Raw genomic sequence first — 14,972 nt, forward strand, 5'->3', positions numbered from 1 at the left:
GGGGCACCCGCGGACACACACGCTGAGGTTCCTGGGAAGGAGGACCGCCCGCCTGTGGTCAGCTTGAGCCCCCGACCTCCATCTCCTCGGGGGCTGCTGGTAGTTGTCAAAGGAAACACAGGCGCCCACGATGGGACGTGAGGGAAGCGTCCTTGGCGGTGCACAGCCTCCCAGCCACGCCAGCCCGCCTCAGGCCTCCCCCGTCCTCCCCGTCTCTTCTGCTTCGCCGCCTCATTCCTCCAAGTCCTCGGCAAACCCTGGCAGCTCCGCCTTCGGCATCCACCCGGAGCGCGCACATCCCACACCCGCGCGGACCCACCCGGGCCCTGCACGGGGACCCCGCGGGCCCCTCCGGACGCCTCTCCAGCGCTTCCCGCAGCGGCCAGGGGGTCTCGCGAGCCCGCGCCTGCTCGGGACCCCCGGAGCCTCCCCGGGTGCGCTGCGCACACGCCGTCGCGCGTCCCAGGGCCACCCGGCGCCAAATCCACACGGGACTGCCCGCCTCGTCCGCCAGCGCGCACGTTTCGCTGCGCCTGCTGCGGGACACGCGGACGCGGGCCTGGGCGGGAACAGCCAGCTCTCGGAGGGCTCCGGCAGGGTCCGGGGAGAGGAGCGCGACGCTCGCCGCAGAGAACCCAAGGACTACCTCCCAGGCGCTCCCGCCGCGCGCAGGTCGGGCTAGGAGCTGAGGTGGCGTGGGGGCGGGGCTACGAGCTGAGGTGGCTTGGGGGCGGGGCTACGAGCTGATAGGGCGTGGGGGCGGGGCTACGGGCTGATAGAGCGTGGGGGGCGGGGCTGCGTACGTGGGGGCGGGGCTAGAGCTGATAGGGCGTGGGGGCGGTGCTGACGGGGCGTGGGGGCGGGGCTACGAGCTGACGGGACGTGGGGGTGGGGCTACGAGCTGATGAGGCGTGTGGGCGGGGCTGCGGGTGCGAGGCGGGGCTGCGGGTGTGTGGGCGGGGCTATGAGTTGATGGGCGTGGGGGGCGCGAGGCGGGGCGGGGCTGCGGCTGCGGGACAGGGCGGGGCTGCGGGCGGTGGGGTGGGGCTGCAGGCGCGAGGTAGGCTGCGGCTGCGGGCGTGGGGGCGGGGCGGGCTGTGGGCGCGGAGAAGGGCGGGGCTGCGGGCGTGGAGGTGGAGCTTGGCGTACAGGAAGTAGCGCCTATTCGCTCTGGGCGGTGGGCGGAGATCCGGGCGGTACCAACTGCCCCGGCCGCGGGGGGACGGCCTGGACCAGCCCACGGTCGGGGGTTAGTACGAACTGTCCCAGGACACTGGTCTACCCGGACGGCAGTCTTGCATTAAACAGTGTTTCCAAAGTGGAAGGTAGGCCGTTTAAACGCTTCGAGATCCCCGGCTGCGAGGAGCGGCACCTTCCTTACTTCAGTCATTTCTTTCCCGCTCTGGTCCCAGTGGTTCCGGTCAAGGGGCGGGGCGGAGTGGCCCGGAAGAGGCGCCCTGCACTTCCGGGTCGAAGACCGCTCGGCGGCGGCGGCGGCGGCGGCTGTGGTGGCCGCCGGGCCCAGCAGCGAGTCTCGGTCGGGCAGCGGCGGGGAGCGCCCGGGAGCGGCCGCGGGGCGGGAGGTTTCCGGGTACGTGCGGCTGCCGCGCTGGCCCTGGGCTCCTGCTCCTCCGGGCCGCAGGCCGCCTGCGGCCGCCGCGCGCTTTGTCTGCGGCCTGCACTGCGGGGCGAGGCCTGTGCCGCGCTGGCCGCGGGCCGGGAGGGCGGGTGCGTGCGCGCGTCGGGAGGCCCGGAGGAGACTGGGAGGCTCTGCGGGCGGACGTCCCGCGCTGGCGGAGACGTGGTGGGCTCGCCCCGTGGCGCCCACGGCCGTGCCCCCTGCGGGTCCGCCCTGCCGCGTTTGGGAGAGAGCGGTGCCTCCGCTGCCTCGATTCCGGCTCCTGCGCGTGGCTGCCTCCGGGCCTCGGGCCTCGTCCACTCGTCCGCAGGCCCGTGTGGCTGGCGGGTTTCTTGTCCCTTAACTGTTGTAGTGTTCAGAGCAGCCTCTCGGGAGTAAGCATCGTTCCCGTTTTATAGATGAGGGGGCGCAGCCCGGAAAGGCTAAGTAACTGGCCGGCGCCGTGCAGCCGCCGGGGCAGAGCCGGCCGCCGTGGGTCCGCGCCGGCCCTGGCTCCGATCGCGCTCCTCGTAGCGAGGCTTGCGTTCCACCGGCGTCGGAGTGTATGTGCTTTACGCGTTTCGACAGCAGCAGAACGGCAGGCATTTGCCCGGGGATCACTGGGCAGGCTTCGAGGCTGCGGTGGGGTCTGGCGTCGGGCTTGGCATGCTTTACCCCCTCCCGGACCACCCGGTTCTCCTTCTTAGGGGAGGAACGTTAAGTCAGTGCCAGCAGATGACCCCTCTCAGCCCCATGGGCACCGCAAGCCTGGGTTTGGTCCTCAGCAGCGCTGCAGCGTGGTGTTCATCTCAGGCTCGCGGAGATCTTAGTGCGCGCCTGACTTTTTGACTTCCGTGGTAGTTTACAGTTTTGAGGTCTCCGAGCTGATACAGCGAATGGTGAATAAGAGAAAAAAGAGTCGGCCTGAATTGAGATGTTGGACTTGGCTGCAGGCTTCTTCACAGCCTGGGATAGGCACGCAGGTTCCGGGGCTGGCGTGGTGGCAGCCACCACGGACACCAGAGGCCCTTTTCATTCCTTAGCAGCAGTCGGGACGGCCAGTGCATTGCTTCCCCGGAATCTCAGAGAGAGAACTGTCCTTTCCAGTTTTCTCTCTTCCCCTTTAATCTCCCACTAAGCAGGAGAGCCACAGCGGCCCCTCCACCCAGATCTCTGCTAGCCCTGGCCAGGTGGTCAGCAGCTGAGAAGGGCAGTGGGCTTTTCTGCAGAAATTGCTTCCTGGCCTGTGGCCTGGGACATGGCGGAGGTGTGTATCGTGAAGGGAAGATGTGTTTGAACCGAGGCTGCTAGTGCAGCCATAAGGCCAGAAGCTAGGGGCTCCTATTAACGCAATGTCTTGACTGCACGGCTCCTGGTGGTCCCAAAATGTCTTGTGCCTGGTGCTTGTCCTGGATTCTTTTCTCTTTGACAAAATAAACTCTGGTTACTGCTGTATGATACTCCGGGAAGGGATGTTGTTCAGTGTCTCGGAACCTGACCTTCCCGCTGCCGTGGTGGAGGTGTGTAAGAGGCCCGTGGAGGCCTCACTCGCCAGCTGTGGTCAGGTACGAAGGGCTCAGGACTTAGCCCCACAGGTGCACGCGCTCGCAGAGTTCAGCTTCATTCCTGAGCTGGTATTTTTGGCCAGCTCCCATGTGCCAAACCCCACACGACCTCTCTGATCTCTTCTGGAAGGCCCTGCCATTGCCTACCTAACCCTTGGAGGTGACCCTCAATCTCAGTGCATCAAGGGAGAAGCCAGGAGTTACTTGTTCACATCTTACTGCTCCCTGCAGCCTCAACCCCCTGGGCCGAAGTGGTCTTTGCGCCTAGGACTCCAAAGTAGCTGGGATTACATACAGGTGGTCTCTACCACGCCCAGCTGAATTTTAAAATTTTTTGTAGAGACAAGGTTTTGCCATGTTGCCCAGGTTGGTCTCATAACTTGTAGGCCCAAGTGATCCACCTGCCTCAGCCTCCCAAAGTGCTGGGATTACAGGTGTGAGCCACTGCGCGCGGCTGATTCACATTTTCAGCTTTGTGTGTGAAAGTGAAGATTTGCACTTGGGGCAGTTGGACCCTGAACTCCCCACCCCCCACCCCCAGCTCTGCTCTCGTCTCCTAGGTGGTCTTGGCGTTTGAAGTATTCCTGGTAGATGTGTGTGAGAGAATCTGCCTCTCTCTCGGATGTATTTCTCCAGGGCAGGGACTGCATTCGCCTTGTGCTGCACGAAGTAGGGGCAGGGTAGGTGTTGGAGCAGGTGCCTGGAAGGATGTGGGGTCTATAGTGGGGTGGTCACAGCTATTGCCAGGGAGTTACGGTCCTCTTATCTGAGAGCTGTGGCCACTGCTAGGTCTCAGTGCACCCCATGGGAGGGGGTCACTCTCCAGGATGGGCCGTGGCTCTTATGTCTCTGAATGGGAGAGGGGTCACCCTCCAGGATGGCCCGTGGCTCTTACGTCTCTGAATGGGAGAGGGGTCACCCTCTGGGATGGCCCGTGGCTCTTATGTCTCTGAATGGGAGAGGGGTCACCCTCTGGGATGGCCCGTGGCTCTTGTGTGTCTCTTAGAAGCCAGTGTCTCTAGGACTCAGGTGTGGAACGGGCAGGAAGTCTCCGCAGAGTTGCTGGGTCCGCCAAGCAGCAAGGGTGTAGACTCACTTGAGCCGGGATTGTGAACAGTTGTCTTGACCTTAGGGCAGCAGGTAGAAGCAAGGTTAATTACCAGTTTGGCAAAACCACTTCTACAATCACTGTTTCCAGGCAGTAGTAACATATGGGAGTTGACAGTTTGATCACACTGATGATCCTTTTAAAAAGCATCATCATAGAATCCAGGGTTTTTCGCTCCTGTCAGATGGGCAGCGAGCCTGGCGTCTGAGCCTTAGCCCCATCAGGGGATCGTTCTCCCGGAGTGTCTCGACAGCAGTGGCAGTGACAGCCCCTTTCCCTCGTTGCTGTGGTACACGTGTGCATCCTGCGGTGGTGGCGGGAGCTCCGATTCCAGGTGGCCTTGAACTCCAAGGCCCCTGGCACTTCCTGGTCTCTGGTGCAATGCTCTTTCCACTGGTGGATGGAGCTTGGACCTGGTGGGAAACAGAGTACCTCACTGCCCTGCTGGATTCCTGGCTCACTCTACTAGGAGAGGCCTTTGCTCCAGGTGTCGCCTGGGAAACGAGGTGAATAGCACTGACGAGAAATGAAACACGTGCACGCATCTCATTCCTTATCTGGGACCAAAGTTTGAGTCCCTGGTGTGGAAGGAGGAGCGTGTCCAGCTAGATTTCCCCAGGCTTTTGTACAGGGTCCTGTGTGGCTTCACAGTGACCTTGCAGAGTGGAAAGGGCGGGGTCCTTGCTGACGACTCAGGGCCTCAGGTGAGTGGCCTTGGCAGCCAAAGGGTGGGCCTGGACTCCATGCCTTCTGCCTCCTCAGCTTTGGGTACCACTGGGGACTCAGCAGCACCCTGGTGGATGGGGTTGGGGGGCGGTCAGAGGAGCCTCAGGGCCCCCCAGCAGTGGCTAGCCTTGGCAGGGAGAGCAGCCTTGTGCCACCGAGGCCTCTGTGGTGCTCAGCCCTCAGCCAATAAAGCCCGGCTGTGCCTCCACTCAGGATGAGGCCGTTTCATTCATATATGATGTTGTGGTTCCTCGGGACTGTTGCAGTTCAGTGATCAGTGACGTGGTTTTTTTTTAATTAAAAACAAAATTTTTTTTGACTGGGTTCAGCGGCTCACACCTGTAATCCCACAACTTTGGGAGGCTGAGGTGAGAGGATTGCTTGAGCCCAGGAGGTTGAGACTGCCGTGAGCTATGGTCATCCCATCGTACTCCAGCTTGGGTGACCCAAGGAGACCCTGTCCCCCCCAAAAAATTGGGGTGAAGTCTTGCTGTGTTGCCCAGGCTGAACTTAAGCTCCTGGGCTCAAGGGATCCTTCTGGCCTAGACGCCTGAGTAGCTGGGAGTACAGGTGCGCCCCATGCCCAGCTGGGATCCGGCTTTGCAGGCAGCTCTGTGAATGTGAATCGTGTGCAGGGCTTAGTGGTGAGGGTTGCTCTGTGTGTTAGATCTTAGGGCTCACCCTTCGTGTGTCGTGGCAGTGGACGTGTCACCGGGATGTAGTGTGCAGGGAGAGGGTGTCACTCTTCAGAGGGCTGTTTACAACCTGGGACAGTTTGGAAGTTCCCTGGCTTTCTTTCAGAGCTCAGCTCCAATGTGCAGCAATGGATGACGACAGCCTGGATGAGCTTGTGGCCCCGAGCCCAGGACCGGATGGACACCCACAGGTCGGCCCCGTGGACCTGGCCAGCGACTTTGGTGAGCTGCCCGGCGCTGGGCAGGGGCGTCCCCAGGAGGAGTAGGGTGCCGGGTGTTTCTCTCAGTTGTTGGCTTCCCGTTGGAGGTTGTCGCCTGTCAGCTTTCAGTCTCTAAAAAAATTATCCTTTGATTTTAAATTGCGGAAGTAGTATATTCTTTTGTCTTATTTTTAACGCAAACAACACAAATGTTGAATAAAAGGATGTTGCTGGTTTGGCGCAGTGGCTCACGTCTGTAATCCCAGCACTTTCGGAGGCTGAGGCGGGTGGATCACGAGGTCAGGAGTTCAAGACCAGCCTGGCCAACATGGTGAAATCCTGTCTCTACTAAAAATACAAAAAATTAGCCAGGTGTTGTGGTGGACCCCTGTAGTCCCACCTACTCAGGAGGTTGAGTCAGAAGAATCACTTGAACCCGGGAGGTGGAGGTTGCAGTGAGCCGAGATCGCACCACTGCACCTCAACCCAGGTGATAGTGTGAGACTCTATCTCAAGAAAAAAGGCTGGGTGCAGTGGCTCACGCCTGTAATCCCAGCACTTTGGGAGGCTGAGGTAGGTGGATCACTTGAGGTCAGGAGTTTGAAACCAGCTTGGCCATCATGGTGAATCCCTGTCCCTACTAAAAATACAAAAAATTAGCTGGGCATGGTAGTGTGTGCCTGTAATCCCAGCTACTTGGGGGTCTGAGGCAGGAGAATCACTTCAACCCAGGAAGTAGAGGTTGCAGGGAGCTGAGATGGTGCCACCGCACTCCAGCCTGGGAGACAGAGGGAGAGTCTCGGGAAAGAAAAAGAAAGGGTGGCCAGGCGCGGTGGCTCAAGCCTGTAATCCCAGCACTTTGGGAGGCCGAGGCGGGTGGATCACGAGGTCAAGAGATCGAGACCATCCTGGTCAACATAGTGAAACCCCGTCTCTACTAATACAAAAAATTAGCTGGGCATGGTGGCGCATGCCTGTAATCCCAGCTACTCAGGAGGCTGAGGCAGGAGAATTGCCTGAACCCAGGAGGCGGAGGTTGCGGTGAGCCGAGATCGCGCCATTGCACTCCAGCCTGGGTAACGAGCGAAACTCTGTCTTAAAAAAAAAAAAGAAAAAGAAAAAGAAAGGGTGTTGCTTTTCTCTGCATCTGCCCCACCTTGCCCACCCTGGGCAGCCATCAGCTGCTCAGCAGGTGCTCCTGAGGACTCTGTGCCTGTGCAAAGCAACCCTGCCGTCTGCTGTGCGGTCTTGACGCCGCCCCTGCGGCCTGTGTCTCACCCTGGTGTCTAGCAGAAAGCAGTGACGGCAGCAGTGGGGACTCTGGGGACGACAGCGACAGCGAGCACGGAGATGGCACAGACGGAGAAGGCGAGGGGGCGTCTGAGGAGGAAGACCTGGAAGACAGATCTGGTGAGACAGCCGGTGTTCACGCCGGCTCCTGTGTTTTCTCTTGTCGTGATGGGGACAGCTGGCCACGTCCCCGCAGTCACCTGCAGTGAGGCCTTGTCTTCAACTGCGGTGATGGCTCACTTTATTTGTAGTCCTTGTTTTTTGAGATAGGATCTTGCTCTGTTGCCCAGGCAGGAGTGCAGCGGTGCCATCTCAGCTCACTGCAACCTCTGCCTCCTGGGTTCAAGGGATTCTCCTGGCTCAGCCTCCTGAGTAGCTGGGATTACAGGTGCTTACTCCGAAACCTGGCTAATTTTTGTATTTTTAGTAGAGATAGGGTTTCACCATGTTGGCCAGACTGGTCTTGAACTCCTGACCTCAAGTGAGCCACCGCATCCGGCCTGTAGTCCTTCATTTTGATGTTCAGTTTGACAACATAATAGGTTTTTTCTCTGTTGAGAAAAAAAAATCAAAATGTCCAAGAACACCGAACAGCATGAGCTGCAGTGTTTTTGGGGAGAATGTAACCGGACTGGAATTTCCCATGGAAGGAGCAGTAAGGTCTTGGCAACCGCCTTCCCCCGCACAGCCCCGCAAAGGCCTGCCATCATCAGATAGGTACTGGGTGGGGTTAGTGTGACCCAGGGTTTGTGCGGCCCGGGACCTCCTGTAGTTCCTTCTCTCATTTGACCGGAACTCCTAATAGAGCTGACAGATGCATGTGATTTTATTCAGGAATTCAGGGCAGGCACGGTGGCTCACGCTTGTAATCCCAGCACTTTGGGACAGTGAAGTGGGCAGATCGCTTGAGCTCAGGAGTTCGAGACCAGCCTGGACAACATAGTGAGACTCCATCTGTACAAAAAATACAAAAATTAGCCGGGCATGGTGGTATGCGCCTGTAATGCCCGCTACTCAGGAAGCTGAGGTGGGAGGATCGTTCGAGCCTAGGAAATTGCGCCTGCATCAAGCTGTGATCATGCCACCGTGCTCCAGCCTGGGTGATAGAGTGAGACGCTGTCTCAGACAAAACAAAGGGGGCACGAGTTTGTCGGGGGCACCGGTGGTACCGCCTTCCCCGTCCGCTGTTGCCACCCCCATGGTGCACTGCCTGTGAGGCCCCAGGGAGGTGGCCTGCCCCGGCTCAGCTGTGGCTGCTTCCTTGGGGGCTGAGCTCAGCCTCAGAACTTTGCCTTCCCACCACTTCCCTTCTGACATCACCCTCGGGCTGGAACATCCACGGTCCTAAAGTGGCTGCTGTGATCTGTGTCTCACAGTCTCTTTCAAGAGAGCCCCGTGGTGACCAGTGTTAGAACACTCTGGAAAGGAGCCCTCCTGTGTGAGGCGTGTTCGTGAGGGAATGGCGCTGATGGCCTGAGCGGTGTGTGTTGGCTGCGCGTCCTTCCCGAGCTTGATGTCGAGCTCTGCACGTGCTCTTGCAGGTTTGCCGGGTGTGCAGGTCCTGAGGGGGGAGCTGCTTACTCCCAGCACTGGAATCGGGCACTTGTTCATCTGCGGCAGGTCTCGCACAGGCCCCGGGCGGTCAGGGCTGCCAGGTGACTTACCGTCCTTGCCTTGAGATCCAGAGGGCTCCTTGGATGCCAGAGACTGGGCTGGGGGCTGGAGTGAGCGCAACGGGAGCCTCAGCGGGGCCCCCACTGTGTCTGCGCTCACTTTCCAGTAGCCGTGGCTGGAGGATGGGGTGGCTGGAGGATGGGGTCGTAAGGGGAGCTGCCACCTGAGGTGCAGGAGGAGGTGACCGGGCAGGGGTGGCTGTGAAGAGACAGAAGGTTTACAGAGACCTGGAGCGCCTGAGGACTGAGCGCCCCAAAGGAAGGGGATGGGAAGGCACTGGAGAGGTGTTGGTGCGCCAGTGCGGGCAGAACTTTAGTGAACACTTCTCTTTATTCCTCTTTTTTTTTTTTTTTTTTTTAATTTATTTTGAGACGGCGTTTTGCTTGTTACCCAGGCAGGAGTGCAGTGGTGCGATCTTGGCTCACCGCAACCTCCGCCTCCCGGGTTCAAAGCCATTCTCCTGCCCCAGCCTCCCCAGTAACTGGGATTACAGGTGCCTGCCACCAAGCCTGGCTAATTTTTGTATTTTTAGTAGAGATGGGGTTTCAACATGTTGGCCAGGCTGGTCCTGAACTCCTCACCTCATGATTCACCTGCCTTGGCCTCCCAAAGTGCTGGGATTCCAGGTGTGAGCCACCACACCCGGCAGGACCATTCTTTACACATGAAGAAGCAGCCAGTGTGTACCTAACTGATGGGAAACACAGTGTTGAGGAGGGAGGTACTCCACGGGCAGGGCCTGCGTCCCTGGGGCCTGGGACCTTTCTGTTCCCATGCTGGTGTTTGCTGCTGGAAATCACTTGTTCCACTGCTGCTTCCACCTTTAGGTAGTAGCCCTTCCACAGAGAATGGGAACTGAGAGAATTCTTATCTGCTGCCTCCCTCGAGGCTCTCGCTCCTCCCAGCCTCTTCAACAGTGTAAATTCCTGTTCCGAGTGTGCCTCTCCCCCTGCCGGATGACCGCAGGGTCCTGGGAGCGATGTCCCAGCGCTGGCATAGTCCCGCCCACGCGAGTGGAACTAGGAGAGTCTCAGGGCTGAGTGGGAAGTCTTGCTCCTCTTGCCCGTGTGAACTTGTGTTCAGTTTACTCAGTGTTGTTTCTGTGTAGTTCGGTGGGAAGAAAACACAAATGCAAAGGCACCTGTGGGCTCTGCTGTGTTGAACTCAGAGCATCTCCCTCTCCCTGCTGGCCAATCCCTAGCCTCAGAACCACTCAGAATTGGCCAGAACAGTTGTGGTCAGTGGCCCTGTTAGGAGCCTTGTTCTGCCTCCCACAGGGAAGAGGAATGGGTGACATTGGAAGGACGGCACGTCTGCAGGCAGATGGTTCGTCACCCTAATGCTTTAAGAAGGGGATGTTGGAAATGGGGGCTGCTGCACTGAGGGGCTTGCCAGGAGGCTCAGAAATTAATCTGATCATCTCTGGGACAGGGCCCCAGGGCTGCCTCTCGGGGTCTGTCTCAGCCCCAGGCTCAGCTTGGAGGAGCTGGTCTGGCATTGAGGACGCTCAGCTTCCTGCCCCTTGGGGTAGGGCTCCTGGGGTTGTGAATGTGCTGAATGTGGACCTGGAGGTGGGTGTCCGGATGTGCACGCACGGGGAGGTGGGCTCTGCACTGCAGACCTGGCGTCCTGAGCATAGCTGGGGCCCGCTTACCTGGCGTCCTGAGTGCAGCCTGACCTGCTTACCTGGTGTCCTGAGCTCAGCCAGGCCCGCTCACCTTCAGTGCTGCCATTCACGCTGCCAGTCCTGCTTGCAGCAGCTGAAACATTTCCTCTCTCTCTAGGTTCCGAGGATTCAGAAGATGACATGGAGACATTGCTGGAGGTAGCCTGTACTCAGGAGAAACTGGAAGCCGCTGGCTCTTTTAATTCTGATGATGACTCAGAGAGCTGCCCCATCTGTCTCAACGCGTTCAGAGACCAGGCCGTGGGGACGCCGGAGAACTGTGCCCATTACTTCTGCCTGGACTGCATTGTTGAATGGTCCAAGGTGAGTTCACCTCTGGTTGGCTTCTTGTCCCTTCAAGGTGGCCTCCCTGTTTACAGACCCAGCCTGTGGTTAGCCTCTTGCGAGGTTCTAGCTCTACCCTCTGTGGCTGACACCGGGGCCACAGGATTGAGTCTGGCTTGGCCTTTGCTTTGTGAGCACTGTGGCTCTTGGAGGCGTGGGTGAACTCACTGTGAGGCATTTGTAGTGCCCCGGTATTGGACTGGAAAAAGGAGGGCCGTGGTCTCCTGGGACCAGCTGCAGAAACCGTGGGTGAGGGAGGGGCCATCTAGGCCTGTGACCCAGAGCGCGTGAGCAGGTGTGCGGTGCTGCTCGGGAGGGGCCAGCTAGACCCTCGAGCCGGAGCATGTGAGCAGGTGTGCGGTGCTGCTCGGGAGGGGCCAGCTAGACCCTCGAGCCGGAGCACGTGAGTAGGTGCTGCTTGGACAGTGTTCCTCTCAGTTGATAAAGAAAACACGGGTACGGTTCAGCGCTCATTCACAATAACCAGCATTGAAAGGGACTGTCCTTCAAACAGGTGAAGAGAGTTGACTGAATATTCAGTGTATTTTATATTAAAATGAACCTTTAGAAGCAACCAGTTCCCTCTCCCTTCTGAATATTTTATTGTAAAAAATGTCAGAAAAATAGAGCACACAGTCCGAGGACGAGTGATGAGCCCCCCACTCCTGTCCTCAGGGCTCAGCTCCCTCCCTGCTGTCTGCGGCTCTCCTCATGACCGTGACGTCACCCAGGATATCTGGTGACTGGGGCCTCCTGCTCTGTTTCCCCATGTAGCTGAAAACTGTCGGCTTAGTTTGAAGCAGGACTCAGCAGACATTGCTCATGCTGCTGGTGGCAGCAGGCTGTGGCGTTTCCCAGAGTCTGGTTCCGGGACTTCTTATTGCTGTTCTGCTGTGGTGGGTCTGCAGCCTATAGTAGATTCAGGCTTCAGCTTTTCTTTTGGCAAGTGAAGCATTCATTTAAGTCGAGGGACGGGATACAGTGTTTGCTGTGTATCTTCTGTGTGGCATTTATTAGATAAGGATTGGGCAGAAGATGGTATTTGCAAGTAAGTTTGTCAGTATAGAAACCTTATAAATGGGGCCGGGCATGGTGGCTCACACCTATAATCCCAGCACTTTGGTAGGCTGAGGTGGGCAGATCAGGAGGTCAAGAGATCGAGACCAGCCTGGCCAACATGGTGAAACCCCATCTCTACTAAAAATACAAAAATTAGCTGGGCATGGTGGCACGAACCTGTAGTCCCAGCTACTCGGGAGGCTGAGGCAGGAGAATCACTTGAACTCAGGAGGTGGAGGTTGCTGTGAACCAAGATCACGCCGTGGCATTCCAGCTTTTCTTCTTTTTTTTTTTGAGATGGAGTCTTGCTCTGTTGCCCAGGCTGGGGTTCAGTGGCATAATCTTGGCTCACTGCAACCTCTGCCTCCTGGGTTCAAGGTATTCTCCTGCCTCAGCCTCCCGAGTAGCTGGGACCACAGGTGCATGCCACCACGCCTGACTGATTTTTGTATTTTTTGTAGAGTTGGGGGTTTCACCATATTGGCCAGGCTGGTCTCAAACTCCTGACCTTGTGATCCGCTCGCTTCAGCCTCCCTCTTTTAAAGAGCTTTTCTAACACAGCTGTGATCAAATATCAAATGAAGCAAGGCCCCTTTCGAGAGGCCTTACTCCATAGAGACAGCAGTGGGATGCAGATTCTGTCCATTTCAGCAGGAGTTCAGAGCACTTGATATGTTGTCAGATCCACACATGAGGACAGGAAGGCACCAAGAATTGCCAATATCACTTTGAAAAGGGAGAAATTGCCTGCTGGATGTTGTGATTTATAAAACTACAATGATTGAAGTGGAATCGGTCCAGGAATGAAAACCAGGCCTAGGGAGTTTGCAGGGGCCCTGAAAGAGACCTGGGCACACTCAGTGGGAGACAGGCAGTGCCTGTGAGGCAGAGGAGGCTGCGAGCTGCCCACAGCACACACACGGTGCTGGATGGAGTCAAGATCTTGAATTAGAAAGCAAAACAGACTTGGAAAAGAAAGCCCCGGCAGCTCTATGATGAGAAAAGGGAAGGATTTCCTAAGCAGTCTGAGAGTGTCTGCAAGCTGGCGGTGAGCATGTGGGGCTCAGCAGCAGGGCTCCTCCAGAGACCCCGGTCCCACTGTGGGAGATGCCCCGCATGCCCCTTGAGCAGACTCCAGAGGTGAGGGTGTCACAGAACCCCGGTCCCACTGCGGGAGATGCTGCCGCACGCCCCTTGAGTAGGTGGGAGGATGGCGCCCCAGACTCCAGAGAGAGGGGGTATCACAGAACCCCAGTTCCACTGTGTGGGACACTGTCACACACCCCTTCAGGTGGGGAAGATGACACCCCAGACTCCAGAAGTGGGGGTGTCACACACACAACCTCAAAGGCACATGTATTCCTGGGTGTTTACCCGAGAGAAACAAGCACGCCCACACAGAGACGTGTTTGATGTGCACCGCAGGGGAACGGACGCGGGGGCCGTTTGTGTGGCGGTGCGGCATCTCCTCAGTGCTAGAGAGGGCAGAATGCTGTGAGCGGGGTCTGTGCTGCGGCTCCAATCCTAAGGAACCCCGGGGCAGATGCACCTGCCACACCCCTGCAGCAGCAGGAAGCAGCCAGGTGGGAGCGGGAAGGGCCAGAAGACCGGGTGGGGACTGGGCAGGATGTACAGTCAGAGCCCATCGAATTATTCAGTCAAAATCAGTGTTTTATTGTGTGTGGTATACGTCAACAAAACCGATTTAAGATCTTATGTGGGTCAGAACACTACTGATAAAGCCAAAAAAAATGCTGCAGCACATACCTGACCGTTATCTATACTGTGAAAAATTCTAGAAATTTGCTAGTGACTGTCCAACCGTCTCCTGGAAAAGTTGGCAAAAGAGTTGAAGAGGCTGACTGCAGAGGGGCCTGTCCACGATGCCGCCCCAATGCCTCCCGCCTCCCGAGATGCTCCCGCTGGTGGAGCTGCCCTTCCCTTCTCCGTCGGGCTCGCAGATTCACAGGCAGAGCTCACTGTTCCCTTCACTGTCGTGTCAGCAGCTCATGCAGGCCTGGCTCCCGGAGCGTTTAGCAGACACTTGGTCATCTTTAGTGTAAAAGACGTTTCTGATCTCCGAGTGCAAGTGATTTATGAGATTCTGATACCATTCTTATTTCTTACAGAATGCCAATTCCTGTCCAGTTGATCGAACTGTATTTAAGTGCATTTGTATTCGAGCTCAATTTGGTGGTAAAATCTTAAGGAAGGTGAGTGTGGGTGCTGCACGCTGGGTGAGGAAGCCCCAGCCATGCTTAAATCCCTTCCCTGTGGGACAGTGTGCTTTCCAAAGGGGCTTGCTCTCCTGAAATGAGTGTTGGTTAATGCTTTGTAGAAGTCAGTCTGGTGCCCCTTGCAGCCATGAGCAGGAAGCCTGGAGCTTGAGTTGTGCCCTGTCTGGAGGTTTTGGGGTCCGGGTTGGAGGTGAGAGGCAGAGATATTGCCAGTTCCTGGGGCTTCCTTTTGACCCCACCCCTGTGCCCTTCACCTCTGGGAGCAGCTCTCTGGCCCATCTGCTCAGAGCTCTTTGTTTTATTTTTGGGACAGTCTCTCGCTCTTACCCAGCTGGAGTGTGGGGAGTGGCACAATCACAGCTCACTGCAGCCTCAACCTCCTGGGCTCAAGGAATCCTCCTGCCTCAGCCTCCTGCATAGCTGGGTCCACGGGTGGCTAATTATTTTTTTTTTTTAATATAAGACGGAGTTTTGCTCTTTTTGCCCAGGCTGGAGTGCCGTGGTGCCATCTCTGCCCACCACAACCTCCACCTTCTGGGTTCAAGTGATTCTCCTGCCTCAGCCTCCCAAGTAGCTGGGATTACAGGCACCTGCCACCACACCTGGCTAATTTTGTATCTTTAGTAGAGACGGGGTTTCTCCATGTTGGTCAGGCTGGTCTTGAACTGCTGACCTCAGGTGATCCACCTGCCTCAGCCTCCCAAAGTGCTGGGATTACAGGTGTGAGCCCCCGCACTGGCTTTTTTTTTCCCCAGAGACAGATCTTGCTCTTAACGGCAGCCCAGCACC

The 14,972-nt window shown here is 57.5% G+C and overlaps 1 protein-coding gene across 6 annotated transcripts in view; it reads left to right on the forward strand.

Annotated features, from left to right (window-relative positions):
• Positions 1–1,542: 1,542 nt before the first annotated feature.
• PHRF1 (PHD and ring finger domains 1) overlaps positions 1,543–14,972 on the forward strand; it is a 38,130-nt gene continuing 24,700 nt past the window's right edge. For 2 of the 6 annotated variants that reach the window (XM_012456081.2, XM_012456083.2), the window contains exons 1-5: positions 2,198–4,797; positions 5,819–5,934; positions 7,203–7,322; positions 10,661–10,866; positions 14,076–14,159. In XM_012456081.2, the coding sequence (XP_012311504.2) occupies positions 4,673–4,797; positions 5,819–5,934; positions 7,203–7,322; positions 10,661–10,866; positions 14,076–14,159 (651 nt within the window). In that variant the 5' untranslated portion in view covers positions 2,198–4,672. The other 4 variants (XM_012456082.2, XM_012456084.2, XM_064370271.1 and 1 more) reach the window with 3 other exon arrangements.

Source organism: Aotus nancymaae, unplaced genomic scaffold (assembly GCF_030222135.1).
Source record: "Aotus nancymaae isolate 86718 unplaced genomic scaffold, 86718_ANA_hifiasm-v0.15.2.pri h1tg000106l, whole genome shotgun sequence".
Taxonomy (NCBI): domain Eukaryota; kingdom Metazoa; phylum Chordata; class Mammalia; order Primates; family Aotidae; genus Aotus; species Aotus nancymaae.